The sequence below is a fragment of the Xenopus tropicalis genome, chromosome 3 (genome assembly GCF_000004195.4).
Source record: "Xenopus tropicalis strain Nigerian chromosome 3, UCB_Xtro_10.0, whole genome shotgun sequence".
NCBI classification, from domain to species: domain Eukaryota; kingdom Metazoa; phylum Chordata; class Amphibia; order Anura; family Pipidae; genus Xenopus; species Xenopus tropicalis.
Window position 1 is genome coordinate 33,512,469 of NC_030679.2, and position 22,767 is coordinate 33,535,235.

A 22,767-nucleotide genomic window follows, 5' to 3' on the forward strand; every position below is an offset into this window, starting at 1 on the left:
CCTTATCCGAAATACCCTTGGTCCCAAGAATTCTGGATAAAGGGTCCTATACGTGTACCAATTTAAGTAGTGGAGTGAAGGGCCATACATGAGCCCAACCTATTCCAGTGATAAAAGAATTATTTTATACCATTCAGCCCTTATTATGATTATTTAGGGAATAAGTCATATTCTAAAGCATAAAGGGTCTTCTGATGGTCTTAATAAAGGTTTCATTAGAAACCAAAACAGTGATCGTTAAATAAATATTTTTGTACTGGCTTTGGAAAAGCAAGTTTTACCAACGCAGACAGAACTTCCTTGTTTCTGAGAATGCAATTCTATGAACGGAATTGCAATAATGATTAACGTTTAGGCCCTTGATAAGGGCCTTTATCAAAGTAAATGTAGATAAAACATTTTCATTCAAGTTGGCAACTTAAAGCTGTAAACCTATAGAAATGGAGCTCACTGCATCACTGGATCTGCTATATGTGACCTGGATTGTATTTCTATGGGTCCCCAATGGGCTAAAAATCTAGAGAATGTGATTTACATTTATTCTGGAAACTTTGACAATCTTAAACGTTTTTCGTCCATCTGGCATTCCATTTACAGTCTTTGTGTGTCAGCTGTTGTTTGGATGGAACATGTCTGGAAAATGCCTCCGAAATCCCATGCTGTAAATGTAAAGCTGTGGAGAGGTTGATCTACAAATTTACACCATGCTGGAAGATGTTCTGCTCAATGGGAATAGAAAAGTTCTCTTGCTTTAAACCCATAAATTAAAAGAAACATTGGTTCCATTTTAGGTCATCAACTTCCATAGAGCAACAAAAAGAGTTTGAGATATTGCGAGCAGTTCATTTTTCTAATGAAAACTAATTAAAAAATGACCCATTTTGACATAAATATTTCCGTGATGTTCAGACTGTCCCTACTGAAGGTGTTTATTGGGCTTTTGGAGGGGGTTAAAAGTAGTTAATTAATTGCTAATTGCTGAAAGTAGTGGATGAAAATATTGTGCAATTACCAAGGTCCTTGTGTCCAAATACACTTACAGTATACACTTCTGTATAGTTGCTTTTAGCTTAATTGTATCCGACGTGTCCCTTCTGCTTAAGTGTGCGTAGTGCATAGGAACCCTGGAGCTACCACCCTGAACATACCAGGAATCCATAGCAATAAAACAGGGGATATTTTAAAAAACTAAATACCATGGAAAATAAAAGCAACTTCAACACACTGTAATCATTATTTTATGAAGGTGAAGGCCTTTTGACCAATCATAGCTCTGTCACATAGCGTGACACTTAAAAACTGACTGTGGGTTGGGGCAGTAGATGCAGCAGCCTTGTGCTATAAGAACGTGCCAATGCCACTTAAATGTCACACACCAAACATGACACAAACAACACTCTGAAATGTTAGCCATAACTTGCACCATATACATTGTGTTGCCACAATTATAGTGTAAATCTGGAGGAAAATGCTCTGTTTTGGGTAAGAAACATGGCAATTTACATCTGAAAACTGCACAGTGCATACTGACTGCATTCCTAAATTACTCTTAAAGGAGACATATTGGATAAATGGGAAAAACACTAATTTTGTAGGCAATTATGAATAATATACGGTGCTGGTTTCCCTTTGGGCTAAACATTAATCCTTTCTGTAAAAATGGCCCATTTATTAGAGCTCCCTATAGATCGTATGTATCACTTCTCCATCCAGTGTGAAATGAAGAGTGGGCGTGTCCCTGACAGAAGCACAGTAGGCAGGGGAGAGCCAATCACAGCCCTGCACTCACACAAGCAAAGACCGGCTTCAGTTCCCTATCAGGTCAGCCTAGCTGCTCATTGGTTCCTATCCTACAGTGCAGTGTACGGAGGGCCGCCGGCTCCCCTGCACATTCAGAGAATTCAGCCAGCAGGAAGTGGAACTGATGGGCGGGACTAGTGGGGTTTTTGTGGAATTTCTCAATAAATCAGCCTGAAACACAACTTTTTTAAGCACAATCCTTCTATATTTAGAGGAGTATAATTCACTGGTACATTCATAATTTTTATAGGATATGTCTCCTTTAATATATTTGATAAAAGAAGCCTATCATTTTTTTCCTACTTTTGCTTATGGTACTGGCCCCTTTGGTAGATTTGTCTCCCACTGTAAATCTGTTCTACTGTGGATGTGGATGGATGAAAACACATTACTTGTGCCAATCCGGCATTATCACAGGAATATCAGAAGGCAAATTAGCAGGAGATTTGTTGCCCATAGTAGTGCAGATTTAAGTGCCAGTTCCCTTATAAGTATCCATAGCCTTCAATACTTATTCGTTTATTTCACTAATTTTACTGATTTTTGCTACAGTATAATTTGTAGAAGTCCCCTGAAAATAGTAAAATAGAAGTTTAGCCCAAGGTTGTCCAGGCTCTTTACCCTTTATCTCACTTCCTACTTTTTTTTTTTCTCTTGCTTCCTCAAATGTTATTTTCGTTTTTTGGAAAACTCTGTTTTTAAAAATAGTATGTTAAAATTCTAAGGGGTATTGGGTCTCTGTAGTTGTAAAATAGTGTAATGTAGATACAGTGTGTATATATATATATATATATAGCGAACCCAGGGTGGCACTCTGCTTCAGCTCTTAGCTCGGGTGCAAGGTAAATGACTTAAATATCCAAAAAAGACCAGCAACACCGAGTTATGTTCCAAAAACAATCAATTGTGTATTAAAAACGCATGAACAGCCAACGTTACGTTTCGGTCCCCATCGGGACCTTTCTCGATGGGGACAGAAACGTAAAGTTGGCTGTTCATGCGTTTTTAATACACAATTGATTGTTTTTGTAACATAACTCGGTGTTGCTGGTCTTTTTTGGATATATATATATATATATATAGAAAAAGGCTGAGGCACAAACTTTTAGGAGTTACAACCTGGGTGCAAATCAGAGAGATAATATAAATATATAAAAATGCTGATGCACACCAGGACAATTTTATCAAAAAAAAATTTCGTGGTGTGCATCAGCATTTCTTTTACACACACACACATATATATATATATATATATATATATATATATATATATATATACTGTATATATATATATATATATATATATATATATATATAAATTAGAAACATATGGTAAAACACAACAGGAAATGATTTAATTTTGATTTTTTTTTTTTTGTGCTTGTTTGCCTTAGCCTGAATTAGTGTGGGACCAGTCTGGAACAGGTTATGTTTAAAAGCCAAAAAGAGAAGACATACCCTGGTTAAGTTAGTTAGATTTCATTGATTTTTTCCTCAAGTGGTTCAGTGTCATGGTAAAAGTCTTTTCTTCTGTTTGCAGTTCTAAGCATGAGTAGAACCAGACATATGTCTTGGTAATCTCAATGTAAAGACACAAAGAACACTCAGCATTGTGATATTATCAAGAAAATAGACCGATAACTACTTAGTGGACAAAATACTCCATGACAAGGCGATAAGATCTTGAATAGACTTAAAATGAAAAAGTCATATGGTAACTATAGGGTAACATTTACACCTCTATAGACTTCACTGGTCTGTAATAGATTATGCTGCACAGGGAGCCATATTTTCAGGATATTTTTACATTGGAATGTGCTTTAGAACTTATTCTACCAAGCAATAAAAGAAAAAAATATAAAGCCTTGTTTCCAAAGGCAAATTGTGGAAGCAAACAGACATGTTTTACCAAAAATGCAGTATTTTTTCCTGGAATTCTGGCATAATTGAGGGTGCACACCACTGTAACTGAGTGTGATGCAAATTAACATCCATTTTGGTCAAATACACTCAAGCTGTGGCACATGTTATTCCACAGACTGGAGTCACTTTGGGCATATGGCATTAATAATGTGCCCTATTCGCTTGGCACAACCCACTAAGGGATCCCTGGAATTACTTGTTAATTCATTTACTTGCATGTTATACATAAGAGCAGACTGAAAGGGCTCTTTGGCCCTGGACATGAGTCAAGTATCTTTAATAAGCAACAATTTTGAAAAGGTGTGTCCCTCACTTTAGTCAACAAATAAGCAGAGCAATCTAGTTACATATAGTTACATAGGGTTGAAAAAAGGCCAGTGTCCATCAAGTTCAACCCATCCAAGTAAACCCAGCACACCTAACCCACACCTACCAATCTATACACTCACATACATAAACTATAAATACAACCACTAGTTCAATCTGTTCAGAGCTCCTTATCAACCTTCAAACAAACAAATCTCTCCTTTCTCTAAGCAGGAGCCTTTGAGCAGCTCATTATCAAGGATCTCTCAATGGACTGGTAATTAGTTTTATCTGCTCCTTCAAACTGTTTAAGAATATCACTCGCTACATCAGGGGTCCCCAATCTTTCTTTCTTGTGTGCCACAGTCAAATGTAAAAAGCCTTGGAGAGCAACACAAGCATCATAAATGTTCATGGAGGTGCCAAATAAGGGCTGTGATTGGCTATTAGGCAGCCTCTATGCACACTATCAGCTTACAGGAGGCTTTATTTGGTAGTAAATCTTGTTTTTATTTAAGTCAGGAATTTAAAAATAACTCCCTGGTTTGGGGGCACTGAGAGTAACATCCAAGGGGTTGGGGAGCAACATGTTGCCCCAGAGCCACTGGTTGGGGATCAATGGTTTACATCATGCTAAAAGTTAATTTAAAGGTGAACAACCCCTTAAATGTTCCAATTCTTCTGGCCATTATGAGAGTTTCCTATCAGTAGGTTATACTGTACCATATGTCACCGTCATAGCCATGGATTTATGAAAACGTTGTTTGTATGGATTCTAAAAGGTGAAACAAACTCTTCAGCATTTGTTGTGGATGACTGCACTTTTAGAGTGAAAACAGAATCCATTCTCCAAGGAATCAAATGAATCAAGCAGATATTAAGGTAGGCTTGAGCCAAAATAATATTAATTCCAAAGTGCTGACATAAAGTGAAGTCAGGCCCACCGCCCATTTCTCCTGGTAATGGATAAAGTCGCCATTGCGCCTAACTGTTCAGAAAATGTTATCTTTTCTGCATAAATACAACAATTTATTATGCAAATCCTACAAAAAAAATAAATGACTCTGATCTTTGAATAGGGTTTTTTTTTTTTGTTCCGTTAGAGTTTATATACCAGTTTCCTCTCTGATTTAGTTCCTCACATGTGGGCGTATTAAGAGGAGAGAATAACATCTGTGGGATCTCTAGTGGTTACAAGTTTACATGGGAAGCTTTCCAATTACATGGGAGCTAAAGTATGCCAAGGGTTCTTTTTAATAAGCCATGACTCTCTTTTTGGAAAGCTGCCTGTTTTGTCTGCAAGACATTTTTCCCTGTAATTTCTGTAAAGATATATATATATATATATATATATATATATATATATATACACACAATATTTGTGTGTGTGTATTTATAGACATTGCTTTGCCCTTTCAGAATTATCCCATTTTACTGAATAACAAATCCTACTACAGGTATGGGACCCATTATCCAGAATGCTCGGGACCAAGGGTATTGCGGATAAGGGGTCTTTCCATAATTTGGATCTCCATACCTTAAGTCTACTAAAAAAACAATTACAAGGTACTGTTTTATTATTACAGAGAAAAAGGAAATCAATTTTAAAATTAATTGATTAAAATGGAGTCTATCGGAGATGGGCTTTCCGTAATTCGGAGCTTTCTGGATAACGGTTTTCCGGATAAGGGGACCAATACCTGTACAAGCTTTGTTCCATATGATATTCTGATCTCTATATAATTCTTTATAAAATATATTCAGAAAAAAACAAACAAACTATGCTGTCTGCTTCAATGGACACTACACTAATAAATAGGACTTAGACTGAACATACCTTTTGCCTATTGTTTCAGTTAGGAAATACATTTGATAATTGCTATTTCTTGCACTGAACTAGGCAAACTGTGAATTTTAAATTAAAGTCACATTCTACTTTCCAAGTAAAATCACCACAAAGCAGCAGTCTGCTAACTGTAGGAGCACACCCCTTTCTTCCCCTAGCTGTAGCCTGATAGGCTATGAGATAAGGAGCAGCACATTATACAGCTTCTCAGTGGAATGCTGACAGTTTTTTTTACTTGTGCTTGTTGTGGGTAGAATGAGACTTTACTTTCAGTTTCACATTTTTCCCTATTTAACAGAAGAAATCCATACATGTTCCCAATTAAAACAACAGGCAAAGTGTATTTCAGCATAAGCCCTATTCATTGACCTAAAGGAGCTTTACTGGCCCTTTAAGTATTTAGCCTCAATTTATTTAGAGTCACGTTTTTTGCAGCAATAGCAAGTTATACCCCCATATGTAATACAAGGCACTAACGTCTACCAGCTACAGTAACACATAGTGACCAAAAAGATGTTTGTTCACTGGTGATCAGTACATGCGACCTTCTGATTGGTTGCTATGGGTATTTAGCAACTGATCAGAATGCCATATAGAAAGTATACAGGAATTTTGCACACTGTTTGGGGGTGATTTCAGGTTATTAAGGTTAGTCGGATGTTCCTTTTGCAGTGCACTTTTCAAATTGAGCAATAGGTTCTTATTCGGCTTTGAATCAAAGCACTGACTGGGTCATTGTAGGTTATCAGGTAAATCAATGAGCCTATGTCTGTCTCAGGAGCTGTCCAGGTGCCATGTTTGACAGAAATTGGAAACATTGGAGTCTTTTTTTCCATGAAAAGCAGTTGTAACATAGTGGTAAGGAGATTCTCTAATAAGGTTTATTATTTACTAAGGTTAACCGAATAGTGTATTAATAGTTTCTGCTGTGCTTCTGACACCTTAGGTCCAACTGAAGCAGAACAGTTGGAAGGTATTTTTCTGTCTGCATCAGGAAATTAAACCTCTAGGAGCCCTAGGCAGTAATGCATAGCTCAGCTTAGCAATGCACGAGGAATCCTTACATAACAGGGATGAAGAGAACAGGTATTGTGGAAACCTAAAATATACAGTAAATTCAACAAGAAGAATTGTCTTATTAAATCAAATCATGTGTGTACCAGATTCATACAATCGAAACCCTATTTATCTTATTCTACATAGCAAGTCCAAGGTATAATTGTATATAAGTTCAATCACAGCAACACTGAAGGCATAAGTGCTGTGATAGACAGGGAGATTAGTCACCGCGCAACAAATCTCCCTTGTCACGGGCATCTAATCTCCCCGATATTCCATCCCACCGGCTAGAATGTAAATCGCCAGTGGGATGGCATACGTGGCACAGCGATTTGCCGAAATCGGTGAAGTTGTGTTGAGAGGAAACTTCGGTGATTTTGGCGCCACATATGCTATCCCACTGGCGATTCTAGCCGGTGGAATAGCATATCGGGAAGATTAGTCATAATGGTGGCTAAAGCAGGTTACTGTAAGGGCTGTTACAGACAGGGAGATTAGTCGCCGCGCAACAAATCTCCCTTGTTGCGGGCGACTAATCTCCCTGTCTGTAACAGCCCTTACAGTAACCTGCTTTAGCCACCATTATGATCTCATATACAGGTATAGGACCCAATATCCAGAATGCTTGGGACCAAGGGCATTCCAGATAAGGGGTCTTTCCATAATTTGGCTCTTCATACCTTAAGTCTACTAAAAAAATCAATAAAACATTAATTAAACCCAACAGGATTATTTTGCCTCTTAGTTGGGATCAAGTACAAGGTACCGTTTTATTATTACAGAGAAAAAGGAAATCAGTTTTAAAAATCTAAATTATTTGATTAAAATGGAGTCAATGGGAGACGGGCTTTCCGTAATTCGGAGCTTTCTGGATAACGGGTTTCTGGATAACAGACCCCATACCTGTATATATTTGCTAGCTATGCAAGTTATGCTGTCAGTGTATGGAAGTAGTATTTTCATGGAAGATTTCAGAAAGATAGAAATCTAAATTGTGCTTGCCCATATTTCAAATTCCAGAATGAAAATATACCCAAATAGTCTTTATTTATAAAAAAAAAAGTGTATTAATAGTCTCACTTTGATGGTGGGCGCACAGTTCGGTACATGTAGTAGATTCTGCAAAATAGTAAGATACAGTTACCCTTGCAAGCAGAAAAACATAAATCCTATCATACATCCTATGTGCCATGAGTGCTGAGTGATATAAAAATGACTGCAAATCCTCTTGTACTAATCCGCTCAAATACTTTAAGCGCTAATTTTCCTTTTGAAAAGATGGCTTTTGCAATAGTCTGGCTGAGATGTTGCACATACCTGTTACTCGCAGTTGCCTGACAGTGACCGATGAAAGGCCAACTCATTCCTCTTTGAACCAGATGTGATGGCAATCTGTGAAGAATGATTTGTGATGAAAATGACAGGTCAGACATGGAACAATCAACTTGAAAGTGTTTAGGGAGAAGCAAAAGGAGACTGCCAGTAAAGCAAAGCCTTCTTAGATTGTGTTGATAAAACAGACACCTGCAATAGGATGGGTTCATTAAAGTGACACTGACACGTTCCTATAGCTATAAAGTATAAGTATTACTGGACATGAAGCATCGCAGTGTTCTCTTTAGACAAGATTGCTCCCAAACCTCACAGCTTAGCCCTGCTTGCCCCTAACAATACTGAGGCAGAGATGTGGAGAAGGGCCACCTATGTATGTCAGGCTGGACTGGATGGTTCTCCAGCCAATAAAAGGATCCAACCACTCCCAGTCCAGCTGTCTCTCTATGGTCAGAGTATCAGGAGTGGGTAATATTTTGTGCTGCACTGAGCTGGCCATACACATAACAATAAAATTAGTTTCAAAAATGTTTTTGTATTCTGGGGTGATGATCCTGACTAATATCTTTGGTTTATGGATACCATTTTGACAATCAGGCATGTTGCTAAATTTTGTCTGCCTATGCACCATATCTACTATCTAAGGCAGAGGAGGAAGGGAAGAGGAGCCAATCGTTGAGGCTCGAATGACTGGTGGAATATGTCATCTGTTTGGCCTGAACTTTAATAGCGCCAAACTTTACATTAATTATTTTATAACATTACAACAAAAGACACAAGGGCTCATTTACAAATAGAACCACAGTGTGCAAAGTCAACTTTAGATGCAACTTGCCTTGTTTTCCCCCACAATTCCAGTGTAATGGCAAACGCTAATGGATTTTCAATTGCATATGATATGTTAAAGTGCACATAATTGTTCTTTGAATTTTGATTCAATACAAGTGTTAATTCCCTTAAAATTGTTGGATCTTGGAGTAATAGTGTTTGTGTGTTATCCTTAAGGTGCAAGTTTACTGTGTGTATTAACAGCCCATAGTGGGAATCCAATAATGACCTCCACCTTTAGGGTAACAGAAGGTTCTTCTGCCTCAGTAGGTGTACATGACTGTGATTCCCAGACTGGATAGGCCCAATGGCGCATGGTGGAAAGACATGCAAGGACCATATTTATATTTACGTTTTTTTGGCTGTCATGAGCATAGTCCTATGTCTATTTAACTTTTGCCAAGCCTATTGCATAATGCTGCATAAAACATTGCTCTATAAACACCCCTTTATTAGTTGGCAACTTGGCCACTCTGGACCAAGTCTGCCAGGTCAATTTTAACCAGGAATTAAACAGATATTTATCAGTCACAGTGCTGGGGTGAAATTTACTGCGACAGTCACGTGATCCTTTCCTGGGTCTAAACAGGCCCTTGATATGATACGATTTTTGATTTAGAGGCCAAACGATTGACCCAAATTGGCCCACCACCACTATTTCCATGTATGGCTAGCTAAAGACCATGACTGCAATCTTGGCCTCACTGGCCAAGACATGAGGCAGTTTAAGAAAATATTTCGTACACGTCCCGCCAATAACATCTTGTTGTTGATGAATGAATTGTTTCTATTTGACATATGAATTCACATGTTTCTGTTTCTGGATATATAACAGCTGTCACTGGGCTCAGTAAAGACTGTAGAGAGATACATTTGGGAGTGTTCTAAAAAGTATTAAATAACATAAAATAAGATGGTGAATGTCTTCTGTTGTCTGCTTAAGTCTTTTGATGAGCGAAAGTGCCCCACTTCACTCAGCCGAAACCGCATACAAATTTGTGAAATGGAGATATTTTGCTGAATGCATTGGGCTTAATGGGTTGTTTTGTCAATGCACTTTTTTCTGGTGCCAAATGAGCATTTTTTCGTGCTTTTTTTTCATGCCAAATGCATTGGAGTCAACAGGCGTAAAAATCTGCATTTTCTTTTTCAGTAAAACAAAAAACAAGGCAAAATTCTGGCGCAGATACATGAGAATGCTTGCCATTTGCTAAAACACTAATTTCACCACATATCTGTATTATGTGAAATAAATTAGTTTACCTGAACAACAGTAGCACATTACTATGACCACCAAAATGCACTGTAGGTACTGCTGTTCTATATGTGGATTTTCCAGTTAACATGCTAGGTACAAAGGTGCACATAACTAGTACCGACTTACTGAAAACCAGCATAGAGATAGCAGATCAGTGGCCTTCTAGCTCCCAGCATGCCGAGTTGCATTGCTGCAGGACAGACATTATACTAGGTCACCCAACTCTTGGCATTTAAATAACAAAGCACATTCATAAAATGAGCAATTTATATTGCAAAATGTAGCTGTGCTAGGGCAGCTTTCCAGAGCTAGTCTTCGACTTAGGTATGTAAACAAGTAGCTGCATGAAGAGTTTCCTTTGACATGGCCTAATTGCATGCAGACTGGAGCCTGAACAACCTTTGTGGCCATTCAGACATTTTAGAATGAAGAGCGGGTCAGCAGAGGTGAGGGACAATTGCCATTTAGCATAGTCGGCAGTGACATGTGTTTTTACTTCTTATTTTCTCATACAACAAAAATAGTACATTTAATGATTGCACTCTTCTGCTTGTCTGTTAGCTCTAATTGGACAAATTTGAAACATATTGCCTTCAGAGGAGGTTTCTTTCTGACATGACAAAATTGCCAATTATAAAGACATTATGCATTCATTTTAGCAGTGAAATTAATGGCGTTCCTAAATCCAAACCTAATAAAATAAAGAAAGCATTTAATATCCCTGCTCAATTACAACCATTTCATTTCAAGTAACATAAGTCTCTTAATCCTCACACATGGGTTAAAGCCATTAGCCTTATGACTGTTCAGCTGGTTTATTTATTTATATTGGTAATGTCATTTTTCTTCATTATCACAAAGATCCACTTCCATAGACAGTAACAAACCCCTACATCATCCCAGGTGGCAAGTAAAGATACAGTAATGGACCATTCAGTATAAAAGATTGCTAGCAGTTTCAATGGCATTGGTAATTATTTCTATATACGGCAATATTTATATTACTAGTTGGTCAAAAATGATCAGTTATTCCTAGTACAATGGTTGTGTCCATTCCTGTATTTAAGCTGCTGTCAGGGGGTCCTGTATTGTATTTAAAACCTGCTGGGCCCCATTTACCAAGAGAGGCTGCTTGTTACATACAAAAAATGCACTGGCATTCTAAGTACACAGAGGCGCACACAGTTGAAAGGGGATATAAATATACAAATGTCCATCCACATCTTACCCACTGTATCCGCATGTCCTTTTACCTCACTAACCCATGCTACAAAAATATTTTCACATTATAAGTAAAATTCTAAGTTTTTATATCCTATTAATCTTTAGTAATGTTTCTATAGGTAGCAAACATATTCTGTAACCCTATGCAGTCCTGCTTTTTCCTAAGTACATCCCCTTAACCTTGTTTCCCCTTGCTTTCAAATTTGTTAAAGCTGATTAGCGACTGACTTGAGGTGGCCATACACCAGGCGATTTTGCTCGTTGTGCGATGAACGATTATATCGACAAACGATCGTATGGCGATCGAGTTCCCATACGATATGCCATCCACGGGCAACGATAATTCGGGAAAGATTTTGTCGCATCATTATCGTAAAATACGTACGATCGTACATCTACGTACGATCCAATGTCGTTGACTTCCGCTGCTGGCAATCGTGACATGCGCAGAGAACAATCGTTGAAAGACAAATCTCTGACACTCACACCAACTGGCAGATTTTATCGTTAAACGACCAAAATTTTTAAACCTGGCCGATCGATTTTGGGGACGATAATGTCGGCTCGTTTAGTGGGCCGACGATCGTTCGTACACCACCAACTATACGATAACTTAACGATAGCATCGGATCGTTCGGGAATCGGTCGTTTGTAAGTAAAAAATCGGTCCGTGTATGGCCACCTTTAGTTTCTCTGCCTGTACTAGCAGTATCGGGCTGTTCACACCAATGTCAATGAGATAATGCAGATGTGAATTCAGGTGACCGATGTATTTTGTAGCCTCTTAAGGTAGCTTCCAATATCTGAACTCTAAAGACTTCAGGTACATATATCTGCTGCTGACTTCGGTAGATAATACCTTCTAACACAGAGGTCACTGGCCTTTCTTGTTCTTAATCCTCTCAGATTAACTCTAATGTTTGATAATGATCTACTGAGCAGTGGAGATCAAGAAGTCTAAATGAAGGAGCTGAACTAGGCTTTGCCCAACAGTCATTTCCCAAAACTGCAATGCTGTCAGCGAGGAAAACATTCCTTCAAGCACTTTGCTATATTACACTGTGAAATGGTGTTTTATTATCACTTTATCTTTTTAAGATTTGATTCTGTTCATGATTTTGCTTTTATGCCAGCCAAAGTGCTCATATGTTATTATTATTGTAGCATCACAGAATGTCTGTGTATTTTGATCCGTCTGAAATAAAGAATTTTACAGTAAGGAATGTAGGCAATCTAAGGAAGGTTATTGCAATACAATGGAGATGCTCTGCGTGTAGTTTTGTTACAATGTGGAACACAGCTCCAAAAGGAAACATCTGTTTGCAAGTTCTTCGGTCACCCACTTTTACTGCTGAAATGGCTGGCCTTAGAAAGTGAGGGTGAAAGCACCAACACAGACCACACACGCACTGTCACAGGGGCCGTCACTCTGGGACTGGAACATACCCAGCAGTCACATGGGAACCACTTTGGCTCCAGAGTTTATATAATTGAATTAGCCCTGCACAGTCATGTTCAAATCAGAAATATATATTATAAGCATTACTTCTAAGTAATATATATCTATTTACTAGCACTTGCATACCTCAGATTTGGCAAAGTTTTCCTGTGATTCACAAGTAAGTTTATTTCAGCTCTGTATAGAAGCATAAGGACACAAAGGGGCTGATCTATCAACAATTGTTTTTTTTTAATGTGATTTGAATTTTATCCACTTGAATCCACATTTATTTCTAATTTGAGTTTTCCTATCTAGAAATTTTAAGATTTGAGCTTAGTTTACAACTGCTGAGCAGTGAGGGGTGAAGCTGCTCCATTTTGCTTCTCCAAAAAATGTGCGAAACACACTAAAGTGAATCTGCCTCCCCAGCACATTAACTTATGCGGTGCTGTTTGCACCATTCTTGCACATTGAAAACCAGCCACAAGTCTTTGCAGTGGAATAACTACCTATAAGGCAGACCCATAGTCCCAGTTCCATTCCCCCTATCCTGGCACGTTGTGGGCTGGGGGGAACATTGGAGGAGGGATTCTCACGCTGGGTCTGCTCAGAATGTTTTTTTATGGGGGTCTCAGTATGACTAGGTTACGTTTCTGGGTCTATGAGTTCCACAAGAGAGCCAGGGAGGGCCATCACCTCCACAAATAGCGCTGCTTGCGTTCCCAGCAGTCACAGGCTGCAACAGGTCCTGTTTTTAACACCTGCTCTGTGGCAGGCAGACAGGACGGCCTTGTGCCCACCAGAGCTGCACTTGCACTGGATTTTTTTTTTATCTGGCACAAGGCGCAGAGAGCACAGCCAGACCCATTGCCCTTTAGTTGCCATGTTCTTTCTTAAATGACCCCTTATATTTTTTAAAAAAAATTTTAATTAAATATTATGCCAAATATTGCCATATAAATTTATTTAATGATTGGAAAAAAATCTACTAAAATGAACAAACTTCTTATATTACCAAGTTGCGACTAGATATGTAGGCAATGGTGGTATGTACTGCAGCATGTCACACATAAGAATGTAGTGCATTATAGCATGTAATAAAAAGTAGACTCTACCCCCCACACGCACATTGCCCATAAAATTTAACGTGTGCAAAATGTGCCTCATTGAACTAGCCTTTTACTGCCTTAAACAAAAGTGTATTGTTGTGTGATTTAGCAGCACAGAAGCAGGCAGTTGTTTAGCCCAATAATCATATATGCTCTGGCTTTAAGCAGCATTAATGTTTTGCAGTTATGTCAAAACAGAGTCAGTCTCAGTATAGGCCACTTGCCACTAGCTACATATGGAACCCCCATAAAAAAGTCAGGATTGTGTGATTATCATTTGAACAGACTTTCAAATATTTAGTAGCAACAATCATAACAATCTGCATGCTATAGCCCTTGAGTTAGACATGTATAGTGCCGCAGTTACTAATATGATGTATATTAAGCCGCTTTATCTTTGCCGGTTGCTAATAAACAGTTTCCTAAAAATGTCACAAAAGTGAGTTCTGACTTATACCTGAATGGGAAAAAGAGTTAGTAGTTTGGTTTGGCCAGCCCATGCCTATGAACTTCTTCTCACTGCCACCAACATGACTGTAGCATGAGAGTTCTGTAATTAAAAATAGACTTTGCCCATAACAAATTTCTCTTGCTAGTGTAAGGTTGCATAGTTTGTAAAATACTTCAAAAGGAGTCCAACCAGAAAATGGATGGTTCCGTACCTCTTGTATTCAGCAGAATCCTTAACTAAAGATCCAATTTAGACCCATCCTGAACAAGTATCCAAAAAAGGAATCAATGCTATGGGTATGAGATGCCATTTTTAGATAGTAACCTAGTCTGTAGGGCTACTGGTCCTTCCAGATTAATTTACTCCTTGGTGAGTTGAAAAGGCTGAGGCTATGTTTTTATTGCAAATGACCATTACTTTTTTTTTTTTAATATATTTTTGAACTCTTAGTAATAAAAGTCCTGTTTTATGGCTCATTACCCTTTATTTATGGGAAGGCTTCTCCAGTTTTATGACTGGAACTACACCCTGTTCTTTTGTGCTTTCACTAACAACACTGTTAGAGGGATTGCAGATTACAGCATCTGTGCATTTAGGCCATGTTCATATCATTTGCCCAGGAGAAAAACCCATAGCAACCAATCAGCAGGTACTGGTTACCTGTTTAAATGCAAACATCTTATTAGCAATTCAGCATTCAGCAGGTTGAGGGTGGCTGCATCACCAGCACAGAGCGATCTGCATTAGAAGAGCCAAAATTTCATTTTATATCTGGAATTTCTTAAAGTTACCAGGAGCAGCTTTTTTTGCCAGCTCTAGTAACATGAAGGGTTCTTCCATCAAGGTTCTCACTTTGCCCTATGGTAGCAGTGCCCCTGCTCGCTACCAGCATTTTTTTTTCCAGTGGGGGAAACAATTTTCCCCTGATAGATGACCTTCAAAGACCATTGCTCCTCCATGTCTTAATACCTTTTAATTAGTTATGTATATAACAGTGACATATTCTGCAGCACTTTGCGGAGACTATACATCATTTACTGTCCCAGTGAAGCTTACAGTCCAAGGTACCTGGCTAATTCACAAACACACTATGATATATACAGTATGTAGCAGGAACCTATTAACTTGTCTGTATCTTTTTTGGAGTATGGATAGAAACCCTCATAATAAAACATCCTTGAAGACAGTGCCCTAGCCAGATCAAACCTAGGACCCCAGCACTGCAAGGCAGTAGTGCTTACCATTGCAACACCTTTCTGTACAACATCTCTTCACTTGCTTCCAGATGTTCTTCTCAGGGTCACCACTTTATATATTAAAATATACACACTTAGGGCTTTAACACATGGAGCTACTTGTAGCAGTGTAGGTTGCCAAACGAGTGGATTGCACCGTAAAATATTAAGTGGCTTTACATTTGTTTGGGTGGTGCTTATATTGTCTGACACAATGTACACCAAGTAGAGGACACATGAGTTTTTGTCCAGGTTTGTTCATCTTTTGCCCAGAAGGAAAGTCTGCTCAATTTGGTTATTTTAACTAGTAGAAGCTACAATGTGAAGTCTAATTTCTTCATTAAAATACGTCTTAGGAAGATCAAGATCTGTTTGGGAAACAGAAGCAAAAACCAGAATTTTCAATATTGCAGCTATGTTGCAGGGTTCTGTGTGTTGTAGTGATTTACACATAAATACTTCTCCTTTAAATGGTATGGGTTTAAAAAAAAGCCCTACTCTGCACACATCTGGAATGTGTTGAGCAAATGTATTCCTAGTTTATGGGAAGAAATCTCCAGCAGCCCTAAGCCTGCAGCTGACAGCCCCATGATTCAAGGCCCACTTTTGTTCTGAAATATTTGCTGAGTTTTCAAAGTTCTGGTGAGTAAACATAAGAATTAAACATATTTTGTGGGAAAGCATCTTCTAATACAGCCATTTCTATATGGGTCATGCTTACGATAAGTTTTAGCCACATCTTTCATAGAAGGAAATATCAGATTTCCATAAAAGAAAATGCTTAATAATGGCAGAAATGCTTTACGGGATACTGGTTCTTCCAAAATGAAAACCAATAAAAAATTCACAGTTCTCAATTATTTATATACTCAATATTAAGCTTACATCCTGTATTCTACTAAGCAAACTTCTTTTGTTTTTCTACCCTCCAAACCCAGATCCTTGGCACAAAGAAGTGTTATCTAAACCAATGTTTCCAGATATCCACACCAAAGCCTAAACAGGTTTTCTCCATTAGAAAGAAGCCCAGCAATTATTACTGCCATCCTAACAAACTTATTTGCATCCATTTTCCCCCTTCCACTAATTCCAAAGCTCTTTAATCAACATTCCTCAAGCATGTCCTCCGGGGAAGATCTTTGTTCCAAGCCCTGGAGTGGTCCCATCTATCCATGATTTCTGGGCATACTGCTTTATTTTTGATTGTCTTGGACAATAAAAACAAAAGCCATATTTTGCTATGTAATAATTTTCACTGGATGGTTATTACATTGCAGACTGCAACTGCACATAGCGCCAGTGGCATCTTTTTTGGACATAAAAATAACTACTTCTTTAGTAAGAAACAATATAGTAAAAACAAAGATATATTGTATTTTTGCACAGGGAACATTGTTCGTACAAAGGAAAAAATGATTCACATGGTGCAGATTTTTTCCAAATTACAACTTATTTTCCTGTCCATATGCCTTTTATGACAAAATAAGATTGACGACATAGGTTTCCCTCTATCCTGTGTCAACCTGTACATTACAGGTAAACTCCATGTAAATGCACATAGCACAGCCATCAAAGTACTAAGAGAGAAGTGCTGAACCTTATCTGCGGGGCTTACAGAATCGACCCAGTTGCATAGCAGCTCCATCACAGAGACAAGTCATGTCTGTGAATTTTCCCAAGTGCTTGCCATCTTTTTTTATTATTTTTGGCAAGCCCTTTCCTTGCAGTTGATGAATTGATGCATGCTCACTGGTTCTTGCTTGCTTACTGGCTACGATGTTGTTGAAAATACATTTGGATCATTAGAAATCAAGCTTACTGTAGATTTATCCAAATATGAAAAATGAACTTGTTTAGTTATTCTGTAACACTGCTTGAGTGTTTATACAAAATGGCTAAAGCTAGATTTATTTGACTCAAATAATACTGATCCGGATAATTTTCCAGTGATTGCAGCCAATAAAAAACCCAGAGTGACTGAGAATTTACAAGGGCGCCAATCACAGGAAAAGAGCTTAGCAAGAAGATGTTGACTGAAGACTCCAAGGATGAAATTGAGGGCATTGATTTTCACAGTCATAAGGTTGCTGTATGCCTAAGCAGTTATAGTAGTAGGATCTGTGCATAAGAAACATTACTGGTGCTCCTATAGAAGTAATTTTAAGATGATTTATGATACTTTTTATTCCTAATTCTACACTGAAAGCTGTGTTTAGTTGTTGACTGATACTCTTAATGTTTTAATTTTATAAATATTAACTTATATTAGTTTTTTTCTGGAGTGGCCCTCAGTGTTTATATAATAATGATCTACTAGTGTTCTGTAAAGGGCTCAGTGTGTAGTGACACATGCAGGGACCTGTACTCATTTTTGTGCCAAAGGCTTATGGGCAATTCCCAAACAACTTCCTGCTGTTATATAATCTGCTGTGGTATATCACAATATCATTCATCTATAATGAATGAAAGAAACACTGTAATATATGACTGTGCCTCTTAGATGCACAAATCAAAAGTTAAGGACAAAACCCAGAACAGGATTTGTTTTAAATGTAAGGTTTATTAGCAAACTAGTTAACCATGCTTTCAATGTGAAAGATTTCCTACTTCTCCCCCTATAAACCATTGTAAAAAGATTCTAGTCTAGCCTATAGTTTGACTCACTGACTAAAAGTGGCCAACTCATGAGAATGTCAGTCATCATAGGAAGGCAACACAAGCACCACCAGCTGTTTGGGCATCCTGCCAAACCCCCCACCACTGGCAGCAAAGGAGAATAATGGATTCCTAGCCTCCAACACACGTAGAAGGAGGATACATTTTCCTGCATACAATTTTGAATTTGCAGGTCAAAATGGAATTAAATAAGCCAAAACCAGTTTGTTTTTCAGACTATTTTCAGATCTATTTATACTCTTCCCTTTTGTTGGCACAATCTGCTGTTGGGCATATACAAAAGAGCAAAGACTCCTGAGCAAGCCTGTTTTCCATGCCTTTATTACAGCTGCGGCACCTGAACCAGTTTTGGCCATTTAGACTGTGGAGCAATTTGGCCACCCAAATATGTAACAAATGGTAAAATATAATCATGCCCTGCAGGACATCTCAAAAGTTAGCGTGTGTGTGGCCAGCTTTCACGTTGTTCAGTATCCTTTGGTGTTTGCTCACAATAGCATTATCCTAGATTAAGGTTTGCTATATACAGTATGCTCAGATCTGATTGGGCAGTTTGGCTGATTTTGACTATACTGTCTAACCATCTGGGCATGTATGGCTAATTGTGCGGCCCTTTCAACAGATAATACTGGGATTCTGGTGGATCAATTGAAAATTTCAGGTGAGTCTATAAACCCAAACATGCTTGTGGGTCAGCACTGAGAAATAAGTCACATGAGAATTCTGACCTTCGAATGCTTAAACCTAATTATGCTGACCAGCCTGGGGAAGTAGAGATAAGATATCTGCAGCCAAAACTGGACAAAACTGAATTGTTCCACTCCCAGCAGTGCCCATACAGTAGCAGTGATTACTCGCATCCTATCATGCGGCAGTTCCTACTATACTTTCATTGTCACAGTTAAAAGCGGTGCTTTTTATCTGACCGTTTCCTTTCTTTTTTTTATCAACGCAGCAAGATATCCTCTCTATGAAATGGACATCAGCTTTGTCAAAAGTAGAGTTTTAGCTGAACTTAACAGATTTATGATTTTCATCATAAATGGGTTGTATCTTTACATTATTAGTTTATTGCATTGTAATACATTATTTATTTACATACTAAGATTTACATACTATTTCCTGTTCCAACTTTTGAATATACCATGTATAGTGGGAGACTGCCCTTAAGCTCTGTACGTAGATGTCACTAAGGCAGTCTGTTAAGCACCCCCGTAACATTAACTGCTTATCCAATAAACCAATATAAACCAGGCATTCCTCTCTATAAAAAAATCACGCCAGCCCAGGGTAGTTTTCCTTATGGCAGACCACCACTATCTTCCATGTTCTTCCCAGGCATCCCCTATGCATGCACTGAAACAAACTCTGTGGGAGATGCCTGGGATGAAGAAAGATGATGGTGGCTACCCAGCCTAAGGAAGACTACCCCTGCCCAGCAATCATCTCATTATAAAATTGTACCAGCATGGAGTATCAGGTTAGCAAGTTAACTTATTGGGGGGGGGGGGTACCTTTTCTTGTCTTCTTGTCAACTTTTAAACTAAAAAGGCCCATCTGTAGGAATCAAGGGTGTATACAGTATGAATGCATCTTACCCTTTGGCACAGCCTGATAAGCTTGTTAATTCAGTAATATAAAGGAGCTGCATTTCATCCACAGTTGCTGGAGAGTAGATCCGGCCATACATTGACAGTCTCACTCATTTGGCAAGGTCACCATACGAGCTGATGCCCACCTTGATGTGGGTGATACTGAATAGATCTGATAATCGGATCTTGGACTGAACAATCATATCCCATTGACAGTATACAGGCCATCGGGACGAGGAAATCGTCATCTGAGAGCCCCATACACAGGCAGATAACCTGCCAACTCTGTCTGTCACCAGCTTTTATCAGCCTGTATATGGCCACCTTAAGATGAACAGTATAATGCAGTGGCTCGTGAGCAACATGTTGCTCGCCGGCGGGATGGCAGGGGGAAGGCAACTCGGGGAGATTAGTCGCCCGCGAGCAGGGAGTTTTGCCGCGGGCGACTAATCTCCCCGTGTACCAGAGCCCTAATGGATTTAGTGCTACTTGACAATATGAAACACCAAATTGCATTGATTTGTCCAGCAGGCCCACAGACATGATCACTCATTTTAAGTCAATCTGGTTGTTGGTCAACAGAGGCGTACCGTCAATGCGCCAGACCACTTGCTAAAAATTCTCAGCCACTGCTGCACTGCCTCCTGCTGCAAACAGCGAGTGTGGTAACGTTTTAATTGCATGGCTGGGGAGAAGGAGCTAGGGTGAAGGCACACAGAGCTACTAGTAGCAGATACTTGTCACAGCTACTAAAATAGACAACATTGATCATTTACTGATAATTGTTTCTACATGTGTTTTAGCAGAGGCAATTCTCAGTATTGTCTATAGCAGGGTATTTTCTGGTGTTTAGTAGCCGTGACAAGTAGCTGTTAATAGTAGCTCTGTGCCTCTTTACCCTAACATAAAGTAGACTGCATGACCTGGAGGTATGGTAGTTATGCCACTGTTGGCCAGAGTTTGATTGCTTAAAATTCTTGGACCTCAATGTTGATGTATTATAGGTATGAGGTACTCTAAAATATAAGTACAAGTATGGTTGCTATTATCCAGAATGTTCGGTGCTTTCTAGATAAAAACCCTGAATTCACGTGTAGGGACCATTTAATTTTACACCTACTTTTATAGTTATTTGGTATGAAATACTTTATACTGAAAAAGACAGTAAAAAGAATGGCTCCCAGGGCCCAACAGAGAACATGACATCCAGGGCCGAGTCTTAGAACAATATGGTGAAGCCAGTGGCAGATATAGGGGTTATGCGTGACCTTGTTGGGAATAATATAGGGCTGATAGGAATTGGCATACACAAGATCCTGCACCACCGCCATATCTTCTGCAGGACAGTCTGCCCCCCAGGGGGCTCAAACTCAATTTACCTGGGGGCTGCAGGAGGCAAAGTCAGGATGAGGCTGGGCCGCATAAGGGATTTCACAAAAAATTGGCTTTCAAGGGATAATGCAAGGCACGGCGGGCGGGAGCTGCTGATTGCGGAAATGACGTTATGCCATCATAACAGTTATTATGGGAAGACGTTCTGTGTGCACAATTAGCTGCTAAGGAGCTAGTTGTGCACACAGAACGTCTTCCCATAATATGATTGTGATGATTATGATGGCATAACGTCATTTCCGCAATCAGCAGCTCCCGCCCGCCGTGCCTTGCATTATCCCTTGAATCGCAATAAAAATCGCGATCCATTCATTGCTTTTGAGAAGGCGTTGGTGCGGGCCACAAAATACTGTACCGAGGGCCGCAAATGGCCCGCGGGCCGCGAGTTTGAGACCCCTGTATTAGGCAAATCTGGTACATAAGTGTTTCTGCATTTATCCTACTTCATAATGTATAAAAGCCAGTCTGTACACACAATGCACAATAGTAGAAGAAGGAATCAAGCCAAAATCTGCTAATTACAGTGATACAAGATGTTAAAACAAAGTAGACTCATAACTCACATTTAAAAACCAAGTTATTGCTGTTAAGTAGAGAGAAGTAGGCAATGCTTGGAATGGCTTACATGTATATGTATATGGATTTATATAGAGCCACATATAAAGCTAGTTTCTTCATTCCCTTATATATGTCCCCTGTTGGGGGATATCCGATAATATACAATATATAAAACATAAGACGGAATTAAGCTAAGCTAGTGAGGCCATGCAGGGTCTGTAGGAAAGCCATAAAGTGAACACGTATTGTAATCCGAACAATGAGGCTCCATCTGTCCAGGCAGCTATTGCTCTGAATGATGGGAAAAAGTTACGGCAATAGGGGGCAGATAGCGCTAATCAAATGGGACGTGCCACATCCCTGGGTTGGGAAGGAAATCTCCCCTCTGTTACTTTCCCTGTTACATCAGCGCAGCTACAAGGGGTTGGACCGGGGTCCCTGCAAGCTCCGCACCCACCCCCCCTCAGCGCTGAACTTGAGCCCGCCCACTGCTGTTCTACCCTGCACATCAGGAGCGGGTTGTATCACTTTGCCTGCTGAGCCGGGGGGAGCTGCTCACACACAGGGCGCTTACCCTCAAGCCCCGAACGAATGAAGCGAGTGAGAAGAAGCAGAGTGGAGCGCTGGGAGCCTGCAGCCCGGCGGGACTATGGATACCAGTGAGGATCTAATTTGAAACATCTTTTTGCTTGTGCTGGGGACGATTGAGCAAAATGCTAGTGACACGTGAGTCAGCT

At 39.3% G+C, this 22,767-nt stretch overlaps 1 protein-coding gene across 3 annotated transcripts in view; it reads left to right on the forward strand.

The window, feature by feature from the left end:
• LOC100490096 (rho GTPase-activating protein 7) overlaps positions 1 to 22,767 on the forward strand; it is a 124,097-nt gene that overhangs the window by 75,267 nt on the left and 26,063 nt on the right. Inside the window, exon 1 of one of the 3 annotated variants that reach the window (XM_031898790.1) lies at positions 22,508 to 22,689. The exons of 1 other annotated variant lie outside the window; for it this stretch is intronic. In XM_031898790.1, coding sequence (XP_031754650.1) covers positions 22,680 to 22,689 — 10 coding nt within the window. In that variant the 5' untranslated portion in view covers positions 22,508 to 22,679. Of the gene's footprint in view, positions 1 to 22,507; positions 22,757 to 22,767 lie in introns of those variants that run through there. One more of the 3 variants, XM_002938058.5, reaches the window with a different exon arrangement.